This window comes from Lynx rufus, unplaced genomic scaffold (assembly GCF_022079265.1).
Source record: "Lynx rufus isolate CCGP_SWC_20201006 ecotype Redwood Valley unplaced genomic scaffold, mLynRuf1.p SCAF_4, whole genome shotgun sequence".
NCBI lineage: Eukaryota > Metazoa > Chordata > Mammalia > Carnivora > Felidae > Lynx > Lynx rufus.
The window spans coordinates 20519841-20536700 of record NW_025814856.1 but is presented as its reverse complement, the minus strand read 5'-3'; the positions used below and the strand labels follow the sequence as shown (position 1 = coordinate 20536700).

The 16860-nt window shown below is 51.9% G+C and overlaps 1 protein-coding gene across 3 annotated transcripts in view; it reads right to left on the bottom strand.

The window, feature by feature from the left end:
• The window catches only part of NISCH (nischarin), a 33187-nt gene that overhangs the window by 9804 nt on the left and 6523 nt on the right, over nucleotides 1–16860 (bottom strand). For 2 of the 3 annotated variants that reach the window (XM_047095398.1, XM_047095399.1), the window contains exons 4-13: nucleotides 12001–12049; nucleotides 10862–11025; nucleotides 10401–10496; nucleotides 8934–9029; nucleotides 7357–7509; nucleotides 6640–6708; nucleotides 5947–6132; nucleotides 5413–5541; nucleotides 4183–4296; nucleotides 3717–3828 (exon numbers count right to left, since the gene is read on the bottom strand). In XM_047095398.1, coding sequence (XP_046951354.1) covers nucleotides 3717–3828; nucleotides 4183–4296; nucleotides 5413–5541; nucleotides 5947–6132; nucleotides 6640–6708; nucleotides 7357–7509; nucleotides 8934–9029; nucleotides 10401–10496; nucleotides 10862–11025; nucleotides 12001–12049 — 1168 coding nt within the window. Of the gene's footprint in view, nucleotides 1–1147; nucleotides 3124–3716; nucleotides 3829–4182; nucleotides 4297–5412; nucleotides 5542–5946; nucleotides 6133–6639; nucleotides 6709–7356; nucleotides 7510–8933; nucleotides 9030–10400; nucleotides 10497–10861; nucleotides 11026–12000; nucleotides 12050–16860 lie in introns of those variants that run through there. The other variant, XM_047095400.1, reaches the window with a different exon arrangement.

Below are 16860 nucleotides of genomic sequence, written 5' to 3'. Positions count from 1 at the left end.
AACCACAGAAGGGCAAGTTGGAACACGACCTCTGTTTCGCCTCACGTTGGCAAGAGTCTGACTGACTGCATGGCCTGGATTTGGCCTAACTGGGCAGAGGTGGGCAGTGGGGCATGAGCTGGCCTGCCCGCTGGGAGAGCAGTTTGGCAGTATGTCCGTCAAGAGCCTGAAACGTGTTCACTCCTAGAGCCTCTTTCTAGGGAAATGACTGAAGTTGGCCCCATCCCCCCAGTAACATGACATCTCCGCTGAGCTTCACAGACACACAAGGGCTCAGATCCCCTCATTCGGCCAGGCCTTCTTCCAGGCTGTTTTCTTCCGTGGCTGGCAAGGACAATCCGTGCTTGGCACCCATGGCCTGTTTTCCACAGGACACCCCCCAATGACCCTCCCTTAGGCTACCTCCACATGGACAGCAAACTGACTCATGCACCCCAGAAACACACAGTGCTCTTAAACCCTGCTGAGGCTGTTTTATGAACACAGCATGTCCAGGCCTGTTCCTTCACTCCGAACGTCTTCTACATTGGAGGAGGATAAAGACTCTTTAAAACATTTTCCTAAATGCAGCTGGTGAGGACAATACTGAGCACCGACCCCAGTTTTGCAGAGGTTTGGAGGAGCTTAGGGCTTGCCTCCACAGCCTGGCTTTGCCACTAGTCACCATGGTTCGATGAAATGACTGAGCTCCAGAGGTCACGGACCCTCGTCCAGCTCAGCTGCCCCCCAGGGACAGGACAACTCATGCAGCCCAGGTCGTTGCCCATGAGCTAGCCAGGCCAGCAGCCCAAACCCAGACACCCCCAAAAGCAAAGCAGCAGGCGCTATGCAGGCAGGAAGGCAGCAGCACACAGCCATGCATGAAGCACACTGTTCTCTCCTGGAGTCCACCCCTCCCCTCCCTCACTCGCTCAGATTCTGCCATCCTCTGAGGTTCACCTCACATACTAACCTCCGCTGCAAAGCCCTCTGCTCTAGACATGGCTCTCCCTTCTACAAGTGCCCCCACATCATTCTGCCCTGTTCTCCCTTGGGTACACAAGCTCACCTCCCCAAGAGACTCCACGTTCCTCAGGGGCACTGTCCTGGTCATCTGGAAACCTCTGATAAGGATGCAGGGAAGGGAAGCCCTTACTGACCATTTCTGGTGAGCCAGGAGCAGTGTTAAGCGCTCCCCCAGCATTAGCTCATGCACACCTCTCGTTATTTACCACAGTTCATCAAATCTAAGATGCGTGGGTGGGGCGCCATCTTGGTCTTAGCAGGTGTCCACGGAAGGCTTTCACACGACTCCATCACGAATACCAGCTGGCTGACAGCGACTATGAGACGCCACTGATTGAAAGACGCATCTCAATTTCAGACAAGTCACAAGGTGGAAACGGGTGCATCTTAGAATCGATGAAGTAGGGTGTATCCACTTTACAGTTGAGAAAACAGAACTTCAGAGAGGATGCAAGTTGCTTGAAGGAACACGGCCAGGGAAGCCGGGATGCAAACTGAGCCGACTGCCTCCCAGGTGCCTGCTCCTAACCACTTCTCTACAGACCTGGCTGAAGAATCAACTCTGGCATTTCACACGTCAGCCCCTACTGGTCCCAATCCTCCATGGCTCCAACAAGCTGGCTAACAGCTCCTGAGATAACCAGAGGCCTGGTATTAACTGGAGAGCACCCAGTTTATTCACAAGTATATTCACCTCTACATGTGGCAGCAGGCTGGGAGCATAACTGCTCCCTTAGGGGAAAACCCCGACCCGTCCAGGCAAGACCCTAGACAGGCAGCGCATAGCTGAACACAAACATTTCTCACCTTAGTGAGAAAAAACGTTTTCTTGCCACTACCCACCCACACCCTGTTTGGAACTGAGGAAATGTGGACAGGGACAGTCTTTCTGCTTCCTTCCTGGACCATGGACTGTACAAACAAGTGGTCAGGAAGGGTCACTCAGAGGATGAGACGAGCGGCATCAGATTGCCTAGATGGGGCCCGAATTCTGTGGTTTCTCACAAAAAGGAAAGAGATGTGCACACAAAGACATCCACTGCAGTTTTATTTATAAGAGGTGCAAATCTGGAGACAACATCTAAATGTCCGGTAGCTGGAAAAGGGGGAGCAGACTACAGCGAGCCACCCTGTGGCATGTCCCCAGGGTGGGGCAGTGGGGGAAGGGTTGCCTGCAGCTGCGGCTCTGGGGGCAGACACCTCACATCCCCCTGCCCACAGTCTGCACTTTACTATCTGGTTCTCTGCTCACTTGTTCATTCACACACTCACTCGTTCGTCGATTTAACATACTGACTGAGAACCGGCTGGTTCCCAGCCTCAAGGACCAGTTGCGTCTCCCTGCCCCCAAAAAGCCTAGTCACATGGCTCGGATCCTCTGCAGGCCAGCAGGCCAGCCGGTGCTGTGACACGGCAGCTTGAGGCAGCAGTCCCCAAGAGGGCCCTGGCCCAGTGGCAGGGAAGGAGGCAGGAAAGCTTCTTCACTGGGATACAAACCCCCCTTCCCTTTCAGGTAAAAAAATAAAACCAAAATTTCTCAGTCAAGGGTGTTACAAAAGCAGATTGACAATCACTCTGGCCCCTAACATCACCACTCCATTCTCCTGAACTCTCTCCCCTAATCTCACGGTCATGACCTTGGTGTGCTGCCCTGCCATGGGCTTTCCGATTTAACTCGAGCACTTCCCCTTTCTTCCGACCCAGGTCCCCTCTCTCTGATGTCATGGTGGCAGAGCATTTTGTACCACAGCTCAATCTCCCTTGCATCCTCTGACGCTTGTCACATCCCATGTTTTGCTGGCGTAAATAACGCTGCAGTGAGCATTTCGCCTCCCCCTTCCCCATTAACTTAACCCGCTAAGATAAAATCCCCACCAGCGGGGTTACCAGGTCAAGGGGTGGGAACGTTTTTCTGGCTCTTGAAACATAGGGTCAAACTGTTTTCCCAAGACCTCACACCAAGTTCTGCGTCTCCAGGAGCCCGGGCGGGCGGCGTTCTTTCCTGCGTGTCCCGAGCCTTGGCTCCACTCGGGACGGCACACCCTCCCCTCTTCCGTGGGGGCCGGGCCAGCAGACACTCCCATGGGACCTGCTTCACTCACTCATCTCCGAGGATGCCTGGGTTCAGAGGTGAAAGCCCTTTGAAAACGCTAAGACAGTGGGCGGGTGAAGGGAACTGGTCTTCCATGGGTCCACGGACAGCCCGTGTTGGCCCCACACACGCAGTGTTTGGGGGTTGAATCACACCGTGAGAACCACAGAGGTGAGGAAAACAATAAAAGAAAGTTCCCTACACAGGGGCCGGGGTGCCCGATTCCAGAAAGTCACTGGGCCCGGCTTCCCGTTAACAAGGAACCAATCTGCCCGCAATGCCTATCAGGGATTAGGGTCCTTATGAGCAGCAGCCCCGAGCCTGTTCAAAGGGCAGCCCCCCGGCCCCAACAGAAACCCATGGGATTCTACAGGAACTGCGATGTGGGCGTTCAGACCAACCGGGGGGTACTAGCTAAGCAAACAACTGAACTCAGGCTGGCACCCCCCCCCCCACTCTGTGCCACCCCAAGAGGCGCTAGCCTCTATAGATAGCACCATGCGCTCCCTGTGTCTGAACCCTGCAGGGAGCAGGTGCTGGCATCAGCCCCAACCCCAGCCAGGAGGCCCAAGCAGGACCTGTGTGACTCTGCCAGGTGGAAAGACACATACACAATTACCTTGATTGGAGAGGATGGGCTGGGGCAGAGAGGCAGAGGTGGGAGCCACGCTGGGAGGGGAGCCACTGGGCCGGACACAGGAGGCAGCTGAGAGCCGGGAATCCTCACCGATCTGAGGAGGAGTGCTCAAGTCAGCCCGGGAGAGGAGAGAAAGATTAGAAAGCACAGAACCCGGCATAGTCAGTGGGGAGGAGAGAGGAACTCCCAGCTCTCACAAGCGTGGTGATGGTGCAGGCGGTCCGGCCTAGTCCGCAGCAACCCGATGTGGCAGGTGCTGCCACCACCCTCCTTGCACAGGTGAGGAGAGGGGGTGTGGCTTGCCCAAGGTCAAGCAGCTAGGACATGGAGAGGCACAGCTGAGATGCAGTGGACCTGAGCACTCTACAGCCTGGTTCCACAGTGAGCCAGCTCCTTCCTCAGCTGGCTCTTCACCATCACTCCTGTCACCTCCCACATAAAGACCCACCTTCTTCTCTGGGTTGTTCAACTTTGACTTGACCTCCTTGGCTTTCTGAATTGCTTTTAGCACTTCCACGGTGTCCAGCTCCTTCTCTGTGGTTGCCGTGTTGTCCAGACAGACCTACAGAGGTCAGAGAATGGAGTCAGCATAGGGGCTGAGGGGGGCAGAGTGGCAGGGGCCCTGCTGAGGTGTGGGCCAGGTCCCAACAGGACACAGGAGGCCAAGGGAGGCCCTGCCCCCTGGCAGGTGAGCCCTTCGCCACCCATGGAAATGACCTGGGAGCTCCCACACCACCTGGTCCATTTTTTGGAGTCCCTCTCTGAGAAGGGGAGGGTACAGGATCCACTGTGAAGACCTCTTGGGTGGTTGCGCGTGGGGGCAGCGACCTGAACCAAGCCCCCAGTTATGGCAAAACTCAGATCAGTGAAGAGCAAGGGGGGGGCTGCTGGGCGGGGGAACAGGCAGAAGAGCAAGGACCCCCATCCGCCAATAGAGGAAGACACTGTGGCTGGCAAACAGTGAGGGGTGGCAGTGTGCTCGAATGAAGGATGGTCCCAAGGACCTGCGGGAGGAGCTGACGCCACACCATGCAGCCTGGGAGGGTAGGAGGAGGACATCCTGTGAACATGGTCTCGGTGACGGTGCAAAGAAAGGGGCACCGGGGCTGAAAAGAGATGAGGAGGGTGGTGGGGGAAGGATGAAGACACCCAGGTATCTTCTGGCCCGGGATTTGGGGAGAAGGGGGCGGGGCCTTCTTGAGGCCGGAAAGACGGGTGAATCTGGCTAAGGATCTGTCCAGTTGGCATGGTGGCAGGTGGCCAGATTACACTCAGCAGGCAGCAGACACTGTGCTAGACTATACTGGCAAAGGCGGGCAAACCCTTTATGTTTGTAGCCCACAAAAAACAGTCTGACTTTTTAACAAGTTGAAGACAGTCCTTCCACCCTCACTCTGTGCTTGTTGGTTCACGGGGAGTCTTCCTGGCCTGAAGCTCTGACAGAGAGGACATGAGGGAAGCTAGTGGGAACCACGGCAGTTGACGTCCCCATAGAAGAAGAAAGCCTCTTCCTGAGGAGGCAGCAGAATTCCCAGAACTAAAAGACCCTTAAGGGCCAGATGTCATTCCGAAGCAAGCAGGCATAAAACGGTGGACATCACCTCCAGTGCTGCCTGTGAAAAGCCAGACTCCATCCAGACTGTCTCTCTGACAGAGCCGACCTACCCCAGCAGCTTACCTCGGAGGCCCTCTCTCCAAACTGAGCTAGCACCTTGGTCCGGTAGTCAGGGATGATGCTCAGAGGGTTGTTCAGTAGAGCCACGTGCTCCAGACACGGGAGGCTGCCAATGCTCTTGACCTCCTCCATCTGTAAGATACGAGTTCCCTGCCATCATCCCTGTTTTGAATGCTTCACCAACAGGGCAACACATCTGATGGCCTCTTGGCAGTGAAAGGCAGCTTCCCGCTCTTCTTTCTTCATTTATTTGTTAAATATTTATTTATTTTTGCAAAAGAGAGAGAGAGAACGAGCAGGGAAGGGGCAGAGAGAGGGAGTCACAGAATCTGAAGCAGGCTCCAGGCTTTGAGCTGTCAGCACAGAGCCCAATGCGGGGCTCGAATCCATGAACCACGAGATCGTGACCTGAGGCGATGTCGGTTGCTTAACCGACTGAGCCACCCAGGTGTGCCCGGCCTCCACTCTTCTTTAAAGTGACAAATACCAAGGCACAGCCATCCCAGAACCCTGAGATCCTTCTGGGCTGTGGCTCACCTGCTCGATCCTGTTGTCACGGAGATCCAGGTTGACCAGGGAATAGAGCTTATGCAGGCCACTCAGACTCTCCAGGAGATTGCCCGCCAGGTTCAGGGTCTTGATGTTCCCCAGTTTGGTGTGAACCCCTTCCAAGGAGGAGAGCTTGTTGTAGGATAGGTCCAGGTGCACGAGGTTGTACAGGTGCTGCAGCAGCATAGAAAACAGGGTACACTGGTTCAAGTCGAGGCTCCCAAGAAAGCAGGCTGCCACTAAAGGTGCAGCAGGCCTTCCACCCTCAAACGCCCACTTCCCTTGGACAGTTATTGGCAAGGGAATCCCCCTGCCCCCATGCACGCACCATGGCCCAGTGGCACCCCCAAAGAGGCATCATGGCCCACAGGGCAGGCGCTGTCCATCGCTGTGATGGAGGCGTATCATCTTCACCATGCTTGAGTTATATTTCCATACCTTCTCCCATTCTTTGAAACTAGAGCAACAATCGCCGAGTGCATCACTGAGACCCTAAAGAAACACTAGCAGCCCCTGGCTCTGTAAACCTCTAGTGCACCCAGACATCTTTGGGGTGCCTATGAGAGAAAACCCCAGGATATGGCCAAACTCCCAAGGCTGCATCAGCCTCCTGAACTCTCAGGAGAATGGGAGGGACCTTGAAAAGCCCACAGGTGGTGGTCCTTAAAAGACATGAATTACCTGCAGGTTGTCCACGACCAGCACTCCATTGTGACTCAGGTCCAGGAACTCAATCTTTGGAATCAGTTTCTTGTGAAACAAAAGAGATACTCGAGGTTACTCTGGGAGGCGGGATCCTAGGTGGCCCTTGCATCTGGTGGGATGCTTCCTCCTGACCACGGATCCCTCAGCTGGACACTTCTGCAGGGCTGCTGATGTGACCCCTTCCAGTGCCCACCCAGCAGCACATTCCAGGAGTACACCGGGCCTCCAGTGTTGAATATGACCCACTGTTTTTATAGGACACTTGGCTTATAAAAATGACAAATGCAAGGTCCCAGACAGGGAAGGAAGCCCATCCCTCTTCTACAACCCTGCCCAACCCCACCAAAAGGCACAAATACAGGAATTACTCTCCTAATGCCCAAATATCATCTGGATGTCACTCTTATACAGGCACATGGATTTTTCCACTCTACCCCCTGGGTATAAATTCCTTCACGTACTGTGTTTCTATATCAAATGTGCATGTAATCAGTAGGATTCATTTGGCTCTATCCACTACCTCACCTATTTTAATTAACCCCACTTTGAAATTAACTTTAAAAACTGCAAGCAACGCACAGAGCACTGGATACAGGTTTTCCATGGTCCTTCTAGAAGAGGCCAAGTCAAATACTCAACCTCAGGATTTGATCAGGCCAGAGAAGCCCCTGGTGCCTGCTACTGAGAGCATACCACAGACTCGTCGATGTTGGAGATGCTGTTGTGGCTCAGGTCTAGAGTAGTCAGTGCTTGCCACGTAGGGATGACAGCAGTCACAGGGCCTTCCAGGGCCGTGCCTTCTGGCTCCCACTCATCAAATTCCGAGGCTTCGGGAACAAGGACTTCCTATGTAAGAACATCTGTTGAGCACCACACTTGGCCCTCACGCAACACAATCATTGCAAAATTTCAGGAAGGGCTTCAGCATATTTAGTATGTGGAAGTGAACTTGCATTAAAACGGGCTTCAGTTCATACAGCTTTAAATGATTGCGAAATAACTGAAAAGCTTAGCAACATAACAGCCACTTGGGATATGCTCTGACCCTGCTTCGTTAGCAAATGCTTTTCAAACCCAGAAGAGCCTTATGCTTCGTGGTGATGCCTTTTCTGGCTTAAACCTCAGGAGCTGAAGCTCAGAATTCATGGTGTTTCCAGGCAACTGTGCTTTCCAGACTGGCACTATGGTCCCCACTGAGGATAGTAGGCCCTTTTAGCCATTACTTTGCAGGGTAGCAGCATGGACGCAGGGGCACCATCAAAGGGCAGGAAGGCAGGTCTGCCTTGTTTTCCCAGAAGACCTCTCCTCCCTCAATGAATCAATTTGGGCCCTTTGAGCCAGGCAGCAGGGAGTGCCTTGGACAGAGGCCGAATTGCCCCACACCCTTGCTCATTACATAAGCCTCCTATTTCAGCCAGTGGCCTCGAGTCTTCAAACCCAAATCTGGATCATACACTGTAAGTCACAGAAGTAGCCACTATGTTTGTTCTATACCCTGAGATGGACTTTAACACTACTAAGATGCAATCCATAAAATGGCAAATAGAAAAAAAACCCTGACATTCTCAATTTGAGCATTTCTATTGCTCACACACAAATGACAGGGACCAGCATTTCCACAACCTATCTACTTAAAGTCCACTCCGAACAAGATACGAACAAGTGCTAAGCCAGGGCTTTTTAACCTTGGAGAAACATTTTTATCAATCTAATAAACGTTCTGCCACTTGCCACTGCCCAGCAATGTGTTCACATCCAAAACCAGTGACTTTTGGGGGGTAGGGGAGACCTAGTTCTTTCAACTGCCTTGTTTCACAGCGTTGATCTTTTTTTTTAATGTTTATTTATTTTGAGAGAGAGAGAGAGAGAGATCACAAGTGTTCGAATGGGGGAGGGGCAGAGAGAGAGGGAGGCACAGAATCTGAAGCAGGATCCAGGCTCTGAGGTATCAGCACAGAGCCCGACGCGGGGCCCCAACCTACGGACCGCAAGATCATGACCTGAGCCGAAGTCAGATGCTTAACTGACTGAGCCACCCAGGCACCCCTAACAGCATTGATTTTTGATGAAGACACAGACTAAAGCATCCCAGGAACTGTCAAGCACCACAAGGACCTGCACGAGTGTGCCGCTGCCCAGGGGATGGTCCAGCATCTGGTGTCTCTGACAGGCAGCAGTGATGCTCACACCAATCCTCAGTGCAGAGGGGACCGTTGTGGAGGACCTTGTCTCTCAGCCAGCACCCCAGGCAGGAAATGGGTGGAGCTTACCTTCATAGAGGTTGCGGAGTAGCGGACACTCATTGTGGCTAAGGTGGGCTTCGACGCAACTAGCCCCCGTATGTGCCTGGCACCACAGTGACTTATCTGGAACAGAGAACAACTACGTCTCAGAAATGGCATCATTGCTCCATCAGAAGTCTTGGAAAAGGGTGTCTACCACCCACACACAACAGAAGCACAACAATCAATAAACCCAAATCCTAAGAGGCAGGAGGCAACTCTACCCTAAGTCTCTCTTTTTCCCAATTTTTAGTGCTAACTAAACATTCTCCGAAGAATCTAGCGATATGCACAGTAAACCACGAGCTCGATGTTCCGTTTTCTCTGTAAGGGCTGGCTGGGGCTTGGCAGGTGGATGGGAAGTGCAGGCTCTGGAAAGCAGGGCTTGCGAGCAAGGGGTTTCTCTCTGCCCCTTCTGCTTCTGCTCTTTGGTGATGGGCCCTCTTGCTCACCCAGCCCTACTTCACTGGCCTCGGCGGTCCTGCAGCAAGGGAGGGTGGGCCAGAGGCCAGAGCACGTGCGTGAGTGCTACCCATACAGAGACTCCGACTCTGGGGCCTCAGCCTGTGCGGGCTAAGGTTGGGGTGGGCCCTCCTCTCACTTCCCAGCCCTTCCTCAGCCAGCACTGGTCGAGGTATGCACCACAGGTTCCCATCAAGGGATGTGGGCCTCCAGTTCTCTGAGACTAGCCCGGAATGTGCAGGAAGCATAGTCCAACAGGTAGCAGAGGCTCTGGAGTTAAACTTGGCTGGATTCAGATCCCAGCTTCATTAACTTCGTGGTCCTGGACAAACCTCCTTACTTCCCTAACCCTGTTTCCTCAACTGTAAAATGGGAATAAAAGTACCCACTTCACAGGGCCATTGGGAAGCTTCCATCAAGAAGTGTACATAAGGGCACAGGGCTGAACGCAAAACCCATGCTCGAGAAGCAGATGCTTTGAAGCATTTTTTAAATTTGTTACTGGGTCCCCTTGCATTAAAAAAACGTTAACAAAATGGCATCGTGAGCCCAGGAGTTTAGTAGGGAGTGATACAAAGCATCAGGTGTGGGCACACCAGAGAGCAGAGAGCCCTCCAAGCCCTCTGCCAACCTGCCCTGGGAGGCACAGACTTGGGAGGCAGAGGCCCTCTGCCAGACCCTCAGGGTGCACCCCCAGCACTTGAGCTCCAGCAATGGAAGGAGGGAGCCAAAGCACTGGTACTCTGTCCTGTCCAAATGCTGCCTGTGCCCGGAGTGCAGACACACAGACCAGCCAAGGGCAGTGGAGGCCCCTCTCTCTCTACCTTCAGGTAGGCCAGACATCCCCCCAGACAGAGTCTGCCACATACTGACAAATGCGAAAACAGTGCCTTATGGGTAAATCCAGACACTCTCCAGCTATAGATGATCAGATGCAAGACCACACCCACATGGGCTCAGCCCTGCCTAAACTCCAGGGCTCCTGGGCCTTACCTCCACCTGATGAAGAGACTTGAATATTGACAGATCAAAAGGCAGGAGCTGCTCTTGAATGTTGCTAGTCCCAAAAGGTCCTTCTGTGCCAGAAACCTGTGGCCAGAGAGAGGGCTTGAATTAGGGATGCTGCTGCAACTGCTCCCCAGCCACATTCACGAGGCGGTGCTGCAGCAGCTGCCGAACGTGACTCACAGCAGGCACGCACCTCCACTCACCACATGCATGGTCAACAAAGCAGGCTAAAGCCGAGGTTCTGAGCGAGGGGGCACTGGGTCACAACGCCCCCTGGTGCTCACAGCCAGAAGCACAGTGTCAAGAACACCCAAGATGGCCTTCCTTCTCCCAGGGCCCATTCAGCCACCTTCACACATGCTGCCAGCCAATGAGCTGTTATGCCTCACACGGGCTACGTGCCCACAACGGAGTGGCTCTCCATTACCAAGCTGCCACAGCTTTACCTTAAGGTACTTAAGGCGACAGGTGAAGTCCAGGATGTGCCCCAGGTCAGTCTTGGCGTCCCCACTGGCACACGTGGGCTTTCCCTGCTGTAGCTGCTCGGTGACCGCATAGAGCTGTAGGGGCCCGATGGCAAAGACCTCTCCGGCCCCCAGGAGCTGTTCTCCTGCAACAGCCACGCCCCACAGGGTGAGCATCCAGCACCAGCCCCACTGTGCAGCCAGGGCACCTGCCCACCTGGCCAACAGTTAACAAGCACTTGGCAAGCACCCTCAGGACGAAGCTATGGTCCTGAGCTCACGTGGGCACAGGGCAGACCCAGGACACGTGGTTACAAAGGAAGGGACATGAGAATGTGCGGCTGGGGAGCCTCCAGGAGGCGAGGCCGAGTCAAAATCTGAGGCACTGAGCCGGGATAAAGCTGATGCGAGGCGGCATTCGGGCAGCAGACTCACACTACAACCTCTACTGTGCAAACACTCTGTGATCAGGTGAGGCCTAAGGCGCTAGCCCAGTGCAGCACCTGTGAGGAGGCAGGGTTCTCAACCAGACAGACTGGCACTTGGTCCTTGCTCTGCTCCTCCCAGCCATGTACCCTGAAGCAGGTTCCCGGGCTTCTCATTCTCAGTGTCCTCATCTGCACATCCCGGAAGGAAGGCAGTGAGATGCCCAACACAGGGCTAAACTACGGGAAACACTCATTACACGTCAGCTACTGTTACTATGCTCTCTGGCAGGGCCACGACCCCGGGTTGGCTTCTGTTTGACGTCTAACCTCTTTCAGGTAAGGACAAACCAGGTGTAAGAGGGCAGCATTGCCACCTACCTTCCAGAACTCCACCTCAGGGCTTCGGACTAGATCCTGAGCCTGGGGTTAGCCCCCAACACAGAGACTCAAAAGAGTACTAAGGTAAGGTCCATAGCTTCTCGGACCTGGCTGCCCGCAGGGCAAGTAGACAGGCAGGCTCAGCTGTGGACCAGATCCAGGGATTTGGGCAAAACCCCAGGGAGGTGGGCCCTGGCTGGGACTCATCAGCCCAGCACAACAGATGTAGGCGGAGTTCTGCGCCACCCTGGGTCCCCAGCTGCCTAACAGGGCTGGGCGAGTTACACAGTATTTCAGGGACTCCTGGCCACATACCTTTTTCAAAGAGCTCTTCAGCCAGTGCTGCGGTGATGCCATTTATCTCCTACAGAGAAAACAGAACCCACAGTTAGGAAGTCCCCCTGCCCCAGTCACTGGGACGCACACATCCCCTGCTATCTACCCACCTCTGTTGCTGCAACGCCAGCTCTCTAGAAAGTTAATGTAACAAAAAGAGATTATGATATACAACAAAAGAGAAAGTAAACTAGAAGTCAAAGTGCCCAGGAAAGGAAAGTGAATATTTCCAGTTCTGTGGATATTTGGAATGTCACCTCAAAGGCAGAATGGAAAGCAGACTATTGTGGTGACTCTCAGCACACAGGCCCTGGCTCACACACGAGGCCCAGGAGGCCAGCAAAGCCTGGTTATGCAGAGACCCAGCTGGGAAGCCAGCAGCTCCCAAAACTGGCCCCAGAAGATCCTAGGAGACGGTGTGACAGAGAGAAAGTCCCATTTCTTCTACGAGGGACCGTTTCTACTTTCTTTCACATTCCAAGTGAGCACTTGCTCTCTTTCTGTGCTTATCCAGCAAGCCCTGCACCAGTCCACTTGGCCCCAAATTCATACAGAAAAGGCAGGAAAGGACTTCTTTAATGAGGCCTGACAGGCTAAGCCCACAGTCATATAACAGCTGGTATGCTGGGGTCTGAACCCCCTGAGCAGTTACTGCATACTGGCACACTCAGGTTCCCCAATGCCCCATGTGAGGAAGATGGCATTTTGAACTCTGTTTCACAGATGAGAAAATTGAGGTGGAGAGGTGCCGTATTCTCCAATTTTATAGAAATTGGCCAAAAAGCAGCACAGTCATTTGGCCTTGAAGGCTCTCTCTGTACGTCACCAACTGCCTCAGTGCTTTTGCGTATAATTGTGGGGACAGTAGGGCCCCCCAGCTGCAAATCCTGCAGGTAAGAATTTTAACAAATTGACAGATGGCAGCCTTCTGGTAAACAGGCCCAGATGGAGGCCACACAGTTGCCTTCGTAACTCATGGGAACAGCTCTGCCACCGGGACATGCGACTCACATATTTATGGGACTCAATAGGCACCAGATTGGAGACAGAATGTCCTTTTCTTGTTTTTCTCTGTAGTTTGTCTGTGCCCTTACCTTTCATACATGATGGACATGTTAAAGTTGTTTATATGCTGTATCTTCTTCCTGTTGTGCATGCCTTTTACCTTTGTTTGTGGCAGTTTTCCTGACACAGAGATTTTTCCATTTTATAAAAGTTGTTTAATCTGTGCTTCTTTTTCTTCGTGACTCCAGGGCTCTTCCCCAACCCCAGGATTATATAAATATTCCTCTAATTTTTCTTTCAGTACCTTATACTGGCTTTTTAAAATGTGTTTATTTCTTTAAGCTGCTTAAAATTCAGTTTACATATTCTACGAGAATAAGCCCCTTTGGCATCACAAATGGACAAAAAGCCCAAGGGAGAAAAATGAGCAAATGTGGCCCCAGCAGACGAAAGGTCAGATGAAAAGGGGCCACCAGGACAACACAGGCTCTGAGCAGGACAGGGTTCCAGCTAGGGAGGAGAGAGGCTCTCCATTCATGGTGAAGTTCAACTTCAGTCTCTTGCAACAACTTAAACTCCATTATAGTTTCCTTGACTGCTATGAAGAACTGAAGATTAGAAAGAGCTTGGAATGGTCCAAAGGCTCGTTTCTCTGCCAATAGTTTTGAGAGCCACAGCCCGTCTCTAAGTTAAGTCCGCTGACTGAGCATCACCTGGTGAGTCCTGAAAGAGGCAGGTTTCTGAGCAGCAACTCTCTGACCCGTGCTAGTAGTGACCCTGGGGATCCCAAAGGTCTCCTGCAAGAAAGGGCTCCCTGCCCTCCATCTGACCTAATAATGTTGCATTTCTTTGGGCAGCTGGCTTCAATGCCAACCCTGCCAATAGGACAAGGCTGGCATTTCCAGAAAACACAGAAAGCTGAGAGAGATAGTGAGGGCCAAGGGCTCATGCTAAGCAGAGAGCAGAGGTTTTACTTCGGGGCAATCTAAGCAGCAAACTATGTGACAATTTCTTTCCCACTCTTTGGGGCACAGGAAGTGCACACTGCTGCAACACTTTGTCTCCCAGGCTCATCTTCATCTGGGGAGACTTCATGGGACAGGAAAAAAGGAACATCTTGGCCCCTGAATTGAGAGTTCAAGTCTCCTAACAGAAGCATTTTGCTGGCATCCTCAGAGTATTCTGGTTAAGCTGTAGCCTTGTGTGCAGAGCAAAGGTGAGCAGAATCAGGCCTTCTCCTGGTGTGGGAGGGTGGGGATGGGGTTCAGTGCCCCCCCCCCCCATCTAAGCCACTGCAGATTCTGTTAGGTCACCTGAAGGGAAAGGTGACTCCCACACACCTCACCCAATCTGGGTGGAGGGGACCTAAAGTGCTTTGGGGTGCCACAAATGTCTGAATTGAGATGGTTTTTTTTTTTTTTTTTTTTTTTTTACAGTTCTTTATTTTGAGAGAGAGAGAGACAGAAAGAGAGTGTGAGTGGGGGAGAGGGAGAGACAGAATCCGAAGCAGACTCTGTGCTGTCAGCGTAAGGTATGACACAGGGCTTGAACTCACAAAATGGGAGATTATGACCTGAGCCGAGATCAAGAGCCGCGACACTTGACTAAGCCACTCAGGCACCCCAAAATGCAGTTTTAAAAAAAGACATTCTTTATACCTCAAAACATTTTTCAGTAAAATTAGGTATGTTTAAAAACCATTAACAACCATCCCTAAATGGTTGACCAGTCAATCAGCCGCCTACCAGGACCACGTGTTGGTGTACGCCCTCAGGCAGCAGTGTGAGCTGCACACAAACGCACCACAAACTAGTCAGGCTGTAGATCAAAAGCTACATCTGTGCATGTGGCACCCTGCGACCCAGTGCACCCCACAGCACACGTGCCTGTGCTCAAGACATAACCCCAGACCAGTCCGACGCTTCTGCTTGGGCAGAGCACAGAGTACTTGTTAGCAGGGCACAAACAAGGGACGCCATCACATGTCACTACGTGGTTCACTCACACACATGCTAAGGGTTGGCGGGCCCTATATAGCTCTTATTTCATGACTGTGATGAGGCATTCTAGCAGGAGACGGGTATGTTATGTGCAATTTGGCTTTAAGTAAAAATTCCCCACTGAGACATTCAAGGCTAAATATTTACTGGGGAGAGCTCCAAGACCATAAGGATGCTGCAGAGAAATCTGCTACCACTCACAGCCTCAGTACCTTGCCACTGAGACAAAGAATGGATGCGGATACTAAGGCTGATGTTAAGGTGGTAACAGTCCTATCACAGCTCCTGATTTCAAATTTCATAAAGCACCTTCGTCCTAGACAACTGGCTTTAAAATAAGAAAATGACAGAAATGCCACCTTTGACAAAAATTGGATGCCTTTCCTTACCAGGGCAGCCAGCACTGGATGGCATTTGGTGAGCCCCCATGGGCCCACTGCTCTTCCAGGCTCTTTACCTTCACTGCACAGTCTCCACCAATTCTCAAGCTTGGGGGACATCACCCCCAAGCTTACAAAGGAAGGACTGAGACACAGAGAGGTCAAATGACTGACTTAGAAGAAACAGTCAGGAAGCGGCTTGCCTCCTAAGTCCACTGGTTGACATCCTGCCTCAAAATGGTGTGCTAAAATTCTCTCTGGGATTCCATTTCACTGAATTTGAAAACCTCTGCTTGGGGGGTGTTGGGATGAGGTTTGTCACTGAGAGTTCCAGGAGTACTGAGCCACAGCTATCTGGAGGGAAACAGCACAGCAACAGGCCCAGTGCCGAGGTGTACCCACCCACTCACTGCAACACAGGTGGCCGGGCTGCCCCAGCCCCTGGATTCTCCGGCTCAGAGCTGGCTACAGACAGATGAACTGCTTTCTTGCCTTGCCATCAAAATCCACACTGCAAAGGAATGAAGTTGGACCCTTACCTCACACGATAAACAAAAACTAACTCTACGTGGATGAAAGACCTAAATATAAGAGTTAAAACCATAAAAGTCTTAGAAGAAGAAAACAAAGCTCTAAAGTTCTGTAATCTTGGATTTGACCATGCTTTCTAAGGACGTCAATAACATAAGTGACCAAAGGAAAAAAAATGGATGAAATGAACTTCATCAAAATCTAAAACTTTCGGGGGCGCCTGGGTGGCGCAGTCGGTTAAGCGTCCAACTTCAGCCAGGTCACGATCTCGCGGTCCGTGAGTTCGAGCCCCGCGTCGGGCTCTGGGCTGATGGCTCAGAGCCTGGAGCCTGTTTCCGATTCTGTGTCTCCCTCTCTCTCTGTCCCTCCCCCGTTCATGCTCTGTCTCTCTCTGTCCCAAAAATAAATAAAAGTTGAAAAAAAAAAAAATTTAAAAAAAAAAAAAAATCTAAAACTTTCGTGTTTCAAAGGACAGTACCAAGAAAATGAAAAGACAATTTGCACAATGGGAAAAATATTTACATATCACATTTCTGATAAGGGTCTAATACCCAGAATATATTTAAAAAATTCCTAAAACTCAACCACAAAAACACAAGTAACCTAATTTTTTAAAGTGCCAAGGAGGGGCGCCTGGATGGCTCAGTTGGTTTGGGTGTCTGACTTCGGTTCAGGTCATGATTTGAGCCCCACATGGGGTTCTGTGCTGACAGCTCAGAGCCTGCAGTCTGCTTCGTATTGTTCTCCCCCTCTCTCTGCCCTGCCCTTTCTCCCCTCTCAAAAATAAACAAACATTAAAATAATTTTTTTTAATTAAAAATGAAAAAATAAAATGCCAAGGATATCTGAATACATTTCTCCACTGACAGTGTACAAATGACAAATAAGCATACAAAAAGAGGCAACCTCATTAGGGAAATGCA